This window comes from Canis lupus, chromosome 9 (genome assembly GCF_048164855.1).
Source record: "Canis lupus baileyi chromosome 9, mCanLup2.hap1, whole genome shotgun sequence".
NCBI classification, from domain to species: Eukaryota; Metazoa; Chordata; class Mammalia; order Carnivora; family Canidae; genus Canis; species Canis lupus.
In genome coordinates, this window is record NC_132846.1 from 48,426,449 (window position 1) to 48,437,478 (window position 11,030).

Consider the following 11,030-nt stretch of genomic DNA (forward strand, 5'->3'; position numbering starts at 1 on the left):
AGCTCTAAAACCCCCATTCTACTTTCTGTGTCTATGAATGTGACTACTATAGTTCCTCATGTAGATGCAATTATACAATATTTGTCTTCATGTGACTAGCTTATTTCACTTAACATAATGTTCTCAAGGTTCACTGATATTGTAGCATGTATCAGAATTTCTTTCCATTTTAAGGATGAATAATGTTCTATTGTATGTATATACCATATATTTTGTTTATCCATTCATCCATCGATGGACACTTGGGTTGTTTTCCACCCTTTGACTATTAGAAATAATGCTGCTATGAACATGGGTATCCAAATATCTCTTCTAAACTCTGCTTCCAATTCTTCTGGATATATGCCCAGAAGTGGGAATACTAGATTGTATGTTAATTTTTGGAGGAACCACCAAACTGTTTTCTGTAGCAGCTGTACCATTTTACATTCCTGCCACTGGTGCATGAGGGTTCCAATTTCTTCATATACTTGCCAACACTTGTTATTTTCCATTTGCTTGATAGAAGCCATCCTAATGAGTGTGAGATGGTATCTCAACATGCCAAACTCCTCATTTTACAGAGTAAGAAACTAGGAGGAATGATTTTACGTTCAGAAGCAGACCAGTTTGCTAAATACATGTTTACTCAAATCCAGTTCTCCAAAGGGCCAGTTTATTGAATGACAGATTTCACTGAAATGATTTACACAAACTTAGTCAGATTTTACTGATTGACAGCCACCAGATTGCTTCACCAAAATCTTATCTCTATTACCTACTTACAAATATATAGAAAATTGTGTTGCTTGGAATGTTTTCAACACCTTTAAAATTTTTAAGGCTTTATTTAGTGTTAATTTACAGCTGTTTCATCCTGGCTGTTGGGTTTGTCCATCCATCTTTATAGAATGTCAGTTTCATAATTTAGACACTAATCATTTTTCAAATGACACATAAAAATAGTAATCTAATTGAGCTGGTTGGCAAATCCTTACTTTTACAGAAGTACAAAAGATAGTGAGATAGATTGAAAATCTATTGAAATAATTGTGCTCTGGACATCCAAAATCTATACATTTGTGAGTCAGTATACATAAGAAATTCTCATTCCACAAAGTCGCATTGCCAAATAAAGTCCCCAAATGCACTGCGGTTTGGCAATGGCAAAACAGCTACCGCCAAAGAGCTGAAAACGAAGCTAAAACTAAATTAGTATTCAAATGAATAAAACATCACAGACATCTTCAAAAGTTATCCTATCTAAAAGAATTTCTATCTAAAGCGAATTGCTATAATTTATAAGTAATTAAACAGTTTTTCAGTAAATCAGTGAAAGAGTAATAAATTCAGCAAATTGACTTTTGAAGAATTGATCAAATTGGTTATGTGAAATTGATCAAATGGCTATTGACCGAGAGTCCTCATGTGCACATGTAAAACAAAACTAAGTGGCAAAACCTGGAATTGAGACTAAATTTTCTAATCCATGTTTAGTCAGTATTTTTCCTGCTACCTCACACTTTCTAAATTGGAGACATGGGATGGATGGAGATGCAGTGAGATGAAAATGTATCCAATACAGTTTAAATTATTTGAAGACTGATTCCCCTCTTCTGAAACATATATTAGGATATGTTAATTAGGTCCTTGGGAAGAAGATACCAGAATATTAGATGAGGGAGTTTGGTTAAATCACAAAATTCTGATATGAGTGCCAGGATAGACTGATTTTAAAGGTTTTTTTTTTTTTTGTTTTTTTTTTCCTTTGAAATGGTTGTTTCTTCTACTCAGAAAGTTGAAACTATGATGAATTGTGGGAGTTGGGATGGCACACAGACTAACTCAAGCCACTTCCTTCTCAGCTTCCCACTGGTTCCACCACTACGGAAAGTGCATTAAAGGATCTTTATCCAGGGTACGCTTATTTTCTCTGCAGTCTTTAAAGGGACAGTTATCAGGACATAGACCTAGGCCCCACATTCTAGATGTTACAATGTGGTTGCAGGTAAATTATTTTGGGATAAGAGAGGATTGAGCATGTAATTGATCCTGCCTAGCAATTTTTTTTTTTTTTTTTTAAGGCAGGGAGGGACAGAGGGGAAGAGAGGGAGAGAGAATCCCAAGCAGGCTCCATGCCCCGTGTGGAGCCTTGACTCATGGCTATATCTCACATATCTGAGATCATGACCTGAGTCAAAATTAAGAATCGGATGCTTAGCTGACTAAACCACCCAGGTGCCTTTCATTTTTTTTAATAAATAGAAAAAATCATAACATTTCGTCCTATGTCTATAAAAGAAGGAAGAGTCGGGATCCCTGGGTGGCGCAGTGGTTTAGCGCCTGCCTTTGGCCCAGGGCGCGATCCTGGAGACCCGGGATCGAATCCCACGTCAGGCTCCCGGTGCATGGAGCCTGCTTCTCCCTCTGCCTGTGTCTCTGCCTCTCTCTCTCTCTGTGTGACTATCATAAATAAATAAAAAATTTAAAAAAAAAAAAAGAAGGAAGAGTCTTTGTACCACCATTTATTATATCTAGCATTTTAAGAGCCAGTATGATCTTTATACCATAATGGAAAGACTATGGGTTTTATTTTTTTATTATTTATTTATTTTTTTAGACTATGGGTTTTTTAAAAATTTTTTTAATTTTTGTTTATTTATGATAGTCACACACACAGAGAGAGAGAGGCAGAGACACAGGCAGAGACACAGGCAGAGGGAGAAGCAGGCTCCATGCACCAGGAGCCCGACGTGGGACTCCATCCCGGGTCTCCAGGATCGCGCCCTGGGCCAAAGGCAGGCGCTAAACCGCTGCGCCACCCAGTGATCCCCTAGACTATGGGTTTTAAACGAAATTTTATACATCAGAAAAATAAGAGGAATTGATGAATAGATGGTGGATGGATAGGTGTACAGATATGTGATAGGAAAAAGTGTTAAGGGTAGAATCTGGGTAGTAGATACATAGATATTTGCTATAAAATTATTTCAACTTTTTGCATGTTTGAAAGTTTCCAGGGACGCCTGAGTGGCTTAGCAGTTGAGTGTCTGCCTTTGGCTCAGGGTATGATCCTGGATTCCTGAGATCAAGTCCCACATCAGGCTCCTTGCATGGAGCCTGCTTCTCCTCCCTCTGCCGGTGTCTCTGCCTCTCTTCCTGTGCCTCTCATGAATAAATAAATAAAATCTTAAAAAAAAAAAAAAAAAAAAAGAGGACAGCCCGGGTGGCTCAGCGGTTTGGCGCCGCCTTCGGCCCGGGGCGTGATCCTGGAGACCGGGGATCGAGTCCCACGTCGGGCTCCCTGCATGGAGCCTGCTTCTCCCTCTCCCTCTGCCTGTCTCTCTCTGTCTCTCATAAATAAATAAATAAAAATTTTAAAAAAAGAAGAAAGTTTCCATAGTAAATATTGAAACAAAAACCCTGAGATTTAGACCTAGCTCTATTATTTGATGGCATTGTGATTGAAATCAAATAACCCGCTTTGCCTATCTTAAATGTTATAAAGATCAAATCATATAATGTATAGGGAAATAATTTGAAATTATACCATTCAATAAAAGTGATAAACTAATGCTATTATTTCCCCCTTTGGTAATTTCAGTAGCTATTCTTTGTTCAGATCAGTTTGAAGAGAGGAAGAAAAATGTCTACTTGCCTTTTTATTTTTTTTAATTTTTATTTATTTATTTATTTTTCTACTTGCCTTTTTAATGAGAAAAAAGTCCCACACAGTCGTCAGCTCCCCTGCCAGTGGACAGAGGGTTTCAGTTCTCTCTGAAAGCCATTGTCTTTATGTTTATAAGAAAGGAAAAAGTTTCAAAATAAGCTTGTAAACCAAATTGTTTTGTTTTTCAGGAAGCAGTAGGGGACACATTAGAAGAACTGTGGATCTCCTACAATTTTATTGAGAAGTTGAAAGGGATCCATGTAATGAAGAAATTGAAGATTCTCTACATGTCTAATAACCTAGTGAAAGACTGGGGTAAGCTGGCTCTTTGCTAACATTCTACCTTCTGTTTCTAGAAAATAGCCCAACAGAGAACAAGATGCAAAACGGGGACATTTCTTTCTAAGCATACAAGGAAATAGCTACAGGAGTTCCTATCTTTCAACTGAATGCTTGAAATTTACATTTAAATATTTATTTTAAATGATTATCATTGAATAGATCCTGGTCTTATTCATTATGAAAAAAATTAAATTACTGTCCAAAGGCTGAATGGAATCGTTTTAAATTTAATAATTCTTGGGTGGAAGATGTATTTGCCATCTACATTACTTTGCTTTTTTATAATACATTATTCATTCAGCATATACTAAAGCTCTCTTAAGTGTTATGATCCGTGCTACCCTCTTGAGATACATAGTTGAATAGGACACTGACCCTGCTTTCAAGGAATTTACAACTTAGTGGAAAAGAATAGTTTATAAGCGAATAATTATAAAACTATGTAATGAGTTCTTCCATAGATGTATGAATGCACTGTTTTGAGAATTCAAAGATGAGGGGCACCTAGGTGGCTCAGTGGTTGAGCATCTGCCTTCGGCTCAGGTTGTGATCCCAGGGTTCTGGGATCGAGTCCCACATCGGGCTCCCTGCAGGGAGCCTGCTTCTCCCTCTGCCTATGTCTCTGCCTCTCTCTGTGTGTCTCTCCTGAATTAATAAATAAAATAAAATCTGGGCAGCCCCAGTGGCGCAGCGGTTTGGCGCCGCCTGCAGCCTGGGATGTGATCCTGGAGACCGGGGATGGAGTCCCACATCGGGCTCCCTGCATGGAGCCTGCTTCTCCCTATGCCTGTGTCTCTGCCTCTCTCTCTCTGTGTCTATGAATAAATAAATAAAATCTTTAAAAATCAATCAATCAATCAATCAATCTTGGGACGCCTGGGTGGTGTCCCAAGCTGAGTGCCTTTGGCTCAGGGCGTGATCCCAGAGTGCCAGATCAAGTCCTGCATTAGGCTCCCTGCGTGGAGCCTGCTTCTTCCTCTGCCTGTGTCTCTGCCTCTCTCTCTGTGTCTCTCATGAATAAATAAATAAAATCTTTAAAAAATAAAAATAAATAAATAAAATCTTTTAAAAAAAATTCAAAGATGAGGGGCACCCGGGTGGCTTGGTCAGTTAAGCTTCAGACTCTTGGTTTCAGGTCAGGTGGTGATCTCAGGGTTGTGAGATCGAGCCCTGCAAGCTCCGTGCTCATTGGGAAGTCAGCTTAACACTGTTTCCCTCTCCCTCTGCCTCTCTACCCCTTTCTCTTTCTCTCTCTCTCTCAAATCAATCAATCAATCAATCTTAAAAAAAAAAAAAAAAAGATTCCAAAGATGAGGGGCGCCTGGGTGGCTCAGCTAGTTAAGCTTCTGATTCTTAATTGCAGCTCAGGTTGTGATCTCAGGGTGGTGAGATCAAGCCCTGAGACAGACTCTGCACTTAGTGTGGAATCTGCTTGAGATCTTGAGATTCTCTGTCTCTCTCTGCCCACCCCCACTCTCTCTAGTTCTCTCAAATAAATAAATCTTAAAAAAAAAATTATTTGAAGGGGATCCCTGGGTGGCTCAGCAGTTTAGCGCCTGCCTTTGGCCCAGGGCGCGATCCTGGAGTCCCGGGATCGAATCCCACGTGGGGCTCCCGGCATGGAGCCTGCTTCTCCCTCCTCCTGTGTCTCTGCGTCTCTCTCTCTCTCTATGTCTATCATAAATAAATAAATCTTAAAAAAATATTTAAAAAAAAGAATTTGAAGATGAAGGAATGGGTAGAAACAAAAGCAGTTTGACTTAACCCACAGCATAGAGAAGACCTATCACTGGAGAGCAATATGTTGTTCTTTGTGATTCTGAACCTCATCTCCCTTTCTTATCCCATCTTTAGGCTAGCAGAAAGGTAGAAGAGGTATGTCTTCTTTTTCCCTCCCTTCCATAATGTCTTCAGAGAATGACTTGATATGGTATAACTTCCCTTACTTCCTTCAAAATCTTAAACAACAAATTGTTTTGAATAGTCACGAACTGAGGCCTAGTGATACTGGAATTCAACTCCAAAAATCATAACAGAGAAGAACTTGCCATTTTAATATGTAATGCATTCTTTGTGCTTGTAGCTGAGTTTGTGAAGCTGGCGGAATTGCCATGCCTGGAAGACCTGGTGTTTGTAGGCAATCCCTTAGAAGAGAAACATTCTGCTGAGGGGAACTGGATTGAAGAGGCGACCAAAAGAGTTCCCAAACTGAAAAAGCTGGATGGTGAGTGACTCTGGGCCAGCTTGGGGCAATGCTTTCTAAGCATAAGAATTGAATTTGTGACATGGAATCATGAAAAGGAGCAAAACTAAAAAAGAAATAGGTCATCTCTAATCTCAAAAGCCATTTCATTCCATAGGAAATTTTATGGTCCCGGTTTGGGCCAGGGTGAGATGAAAACCTCCTAGGATGCCTAGACTGTATATAAGATCATCCCTAAGCCAAAAACTTTTTTGTACTTTGTAATTAAGTTTAATTTTTGTATTATATATTTTTAATTTAAATTCAATTAATTAACATATAATGTATTATTAGTTTTAGAGGTAGAATTCAGTGATTTATCACTCTTATATAATACCCAGTGCTCATTACATCACGTGCCCTCCTAAATGTCCATCACCCAGTTACCCCATACCCACATCCATCTACCCTCTAGCATCCCTCAGTTTGTTTCCTATGATTAAGAGTCTCTTATGGTTTGTCTCCCTCTCTGATTTCATCTTGTTTTATTTTTCCCTCCCTTCCCCTATTATCCTCTATTTTGTTTCTTAAATTTCACATATGAAATTTAAGAAACATATGAATGAGATCATATAATTGTCTTTTTCTGATTGACTTATTTTGCTTAGCTTAATATCCTCTAGTTCTTTCCATGTCATTGAAAATGGGAAGATTTCTTTTTTTTATGTCTGAGTAATATTCTATTGTATATATAAACCACATCTTCTTTATCCATTCATCTGTCAATATACATCTGGGCTCTTTCCATAGTTTGGCTCTTGTGGACATTGCTGCTATAAACATTGGGGTACAGGTGCCCCTTCTGATCACTACATTTGTATCTTACTAGTTATACCTATTAGGGCAATTGCTGGATAGTAGGGAAGCTGTATTTTAAACTTTTTGAGGGACCTCCATACTGTACTCCAAACTGGCTATACCAGTTTGTATTCCCACCAACAGTATAAGAGGGATCCCCTATCTCCACATCCTCACCAACACCTATCATTTCCTGACTTGTTAATTTTAGCAATTCTGACTGGTATGAGGTAGTATCTCATTGTGGTTTTGATTTTTAATTCCCTGATGCCAAGTGATGCAGAGCATTTTTTCATATGTCTGTTGGCCATTTGTATGTACATCTTCTTGGAGAAATGTCTGTTCATGTCTTCTGCCCATTTCATGATTGGGTTATTTGTTCTTTGGGTGCTTCTTAATTGTGGACCAATCAAAGGAACATCAGTACAGCCCATTCTGACCAAGCATCTCATCTGTATGAGCCACTCTGTGCAGGAGGCAGTTCAGTTCATCTTCACTGTCACCCCCTAGGAGGAAAGACAGGGTGCAGGGAAGCTGGACAGCATATTGTAGATCCCACAGTTAGCCACCTGTGCAGCCAGCACTGTAGCCCTGCCTGGCCTGAAGCCAGCTCTTCCCCACTTTGAGCCTTGACACACCAACAGTCTGAAAGAGGCAGCCATATGACTTCTTATTAAAGACCAAGTCAAGTGCAACAGAAGAGGAAGAGGACCCACTCTGTGCAGGGAGTACTGCCAAGGGGTTCTGGGTACATGATCCCATTTTAGCCTCCCAGCTTCCTGGAAAGAAGTGCTGTTCCTGTCTTTCTGAGGTGCATACTGAGACCCAGAAAGGTCTAGTGAATTGCCAGAGGGCACAGAGCTTTGCACACTCTCTCCTTTACCACCCCTTTCAAAGCTTCAGTACACAACCCTTTTATCCACCCCAGATTACTGCAGTGATTGTTTTTAAATGGGGCTGTACCCCTAGGGAGGGATATTTTAGAATCTCTGGGGAGAGAGTTAAGCGGTCTCTAGAGTTTGAATAAGTTTCACAGGTGATTCCAATATGACTCCCTGGAAGATACGTGCTCATCTATCCTCCAATTGAGAATTATTGATGTGAAAAGCTCTTATCTATTTTCCTACATCAAGAAAATTTTAACAGCTTGATTGAAGTTTAATTAAACAATTAACTGCACATATTTAAAGTGTTTAATTTGATATATTTTTTTTTTAAACAATTTTCTTCCTTCCCAATTCTTTTTTTTTTTTTTTTTTTAATTTTTATTTATTTATGATAGTCACACAGAGAGAGAGAGAGAGGCAGAGACACAGGCAGAGGGAGAAGCAGGCTCCATGCACCGGAAGCCCGACGTGGGATTCGATCCCGGGTCTCCAGGATCGCGCCCTGGGCCAAAGGCAGGCGCTAAACCGCTGCGCCACCCAGGGATCCCTAATTTGATATATTTTTGATATACATACACACCTCTGAAACTGTCGCCACAATTAAGATAGTGAACATATGATGGTGACTATAGTTAACAATACTATCTTACAGCAACTTGAAAGTTGTTGAGAGTGGATCTTAAAAGTTTTCAGCACACACACAGACGCGCGCATGTAAGGTGATGAATGTATTGACTAACATTGTGGTAATCATTCCATAATATATATGTATATCAAATCAGTTTATACCTTAAACTTACACAATGCTATCTCAATCATAGTTCAGTAAAGCTGGGGAAAAAAAGGTAATAAACATATATACATTCCCCAAAAGTATCTTTGTGCTTCTTTGTAATCCTTCCCTCCTTTTTCTTGCCATCATCCCTCCCAAGGCAATCATTGATTGCTTTGTCTCTGTAGATTAGTTTGAATTTTCTAGAGTTTTAGATCAATGGAATCATGCAGAATGTTCTTTTCCTTTTTTTCTGGATGCATACCTAGGAGTAAATGACAGTAAATTTTCTCTTGTGAGGTGGTACAGGAATAATTGAGAAGAGGCAAACAGGTTTTGTTTTTAAGATTTTATTTATTTGAGAGAGACTGACAGCGTAAGAAAGAGAGCACAGGCAGGGCAGCCCCGATGGCTCAGTGGTTTAGCGCCACCTTCAGCCTAGGGCATGATTCTGGAGTCCCGGGATTGAGTCCCGTGTTGGGCTCCCTGCATGGAGCTTGCTTCTCCCTTTGCCTATGTCTCTGCCTCTCTCTCTTTCTGTGTGTCTCTCATGAATAAATAAATAAAATCTTTTAAAAAAAAAAGAGAGAGAGAGCACAGGCAGGGTGGAAGGGCTTTCCACTGAGCTGGGAGCCCAACAACCTGGGGCTTGATCCCAGAACTCTAGGATCATGATCTGAGCCGAAGGCAGACACTTAACTGACACCCAGCAAACAGGCCTCTAAGATACTGGTAATGTTCTGTTTCCTAAATTGGTAGTAGCTATACAATCATTGGCTTTGTTACTCCTTATTTATATTGTATTTGTATGAATATTCACCATTAAAAAAGAAATAGAAAATAGAAAAAGGGGAGATGGACATTAGAGTCTTGGACTTCAGCTTTTTTAGGTTTGGATTGGAGTCTAGAAACTATTTGAAATCATTTGTCTTTACTTTAAGGATTGCACAGGAAGTAACACCCTTCTCTTGAGTATGGAACAGATCTCTCATGTAGACCTTGAATAGACTAAGCCATATTATAGCCTTTTGGACCAACTATTGACCTCAGGCCAATCTGAGCAGCCGCTAAGAGAACCAGCTTGGTCTGTCCTAAGAGGATACACCAGAACAGAGACAGCTACAGCTGCTAACTTGCCTACTTTTGCTCCTCTTCTGTTGCTTATAAGCAAAACTGAGGAATCTTAAAAAGCTAAAGTGAAAAAGGCAATGCCAAATATTAGTGGGATATGGAGCAACTAAAACGCTCAGACCCTGACAGATGGTAACATAACTTGATATAACTACTTTGGAAAACTGGCATTATCTATAAAAGCTTTACATACATAGCCATTGTGACCCAGCATTTTTTTTTCCCTAGCTATATACCCAAAAGAAAAGATATATATGTTTACCAAATGACACATATGAGAATGTTCATAGCAGCGCTATTTTAATAGCTATGAATTGGAAACAACCCAAATACCCATCAACAAATGACATATTCATACAATGTAATATTAAACAGTGGGGTGCCTGAGTGGCTCAGTTGGTTAGCATCTGCCTTCATCTCAGGTCATGATCCTGGGGTCCTGGGATTGAGCCCTATATTGGGCTACTTGCTCAGCAGGGAGTCGGCTTCTCCCTCTGCCCCTCCCCCCTGCTCATGCACTCTCTTTTTCTCTCAAATAAATAAATGAAACCTTTAAAAATAAATAAATAAATAAAAATAGTAAATAGCAATAAGAATGAATGAACTACAAATTTCACACAGTATAGATAAATCATACAAACATAATGTTGAGCAACAGAAGCCAGACACAGAGTGTATATTATATACAGTATTATATGGTATATTATACCATCCCATTCATATCAATTTCAAAAACAGGCAAAATAACCTATAGTGTTAGACATTAGGATAGAATATGTCTTTTGTTGGGGGGATAGTGACTGGAAGGACACCTGAGGAAGTTTTTCAGGTTCTAATAATGTTCTCTACCTAATCTGGTGCTAGTTATCAGATATGTTCATTTTGTGTATATTTATCGATCTGTACACTTACATGCTCTGTGTACTTTGTGTGTTATACTTTAATAATACATTTCGGTCTCCCCCTGTGAAAAGATGCTTTGGGGAATACAGAGAGATGAACATCTGCTTGCTGCCATAAAGAATATAAATGTTCATTTAAGAAGGATCATAGAGGAAGAGGCACTGGAGTTGGTTCCTAATTAAGGGCAGGGCTTAGATGGAAGGAGAGTTTGTCGGGGGGATATTCCAAAATGGAAGACTCTGTTGAACAAGGGTCCAGAGGTAAGAGTGTGTAAGGTGAGTTTGGGAGACAGTGAATTGATTGATT

At 39.2% G+C, this 11,030-nt stretch overlaps 1 protein-coding gene across 1 annotated transcript in view; it reads left to right on the top strand.

Annotated features, from left to right (window-relative positions):
• The window catches only part of DNAL1 (dynein axonemal light chain 1), a 43,724-nt gene that overhangs the window by 26,608 nt on the left and 6,086 nt on the right, over nt 1–11,030 (top strand). The window contains exons 6-7 of the mRNA XM_072839271.1: nt 3,838–3,964; nt 6,075–6,215. Of these exons, the coding sequence (XP_072695372.1) occupies nt 3,838–3,964; nt 6,075–6,215 (268 nt within the window). The remainder of the gene's footprint in view (nt 1–3,837; nt 3,965–6,074; nt 6,216–11,030) is intronic.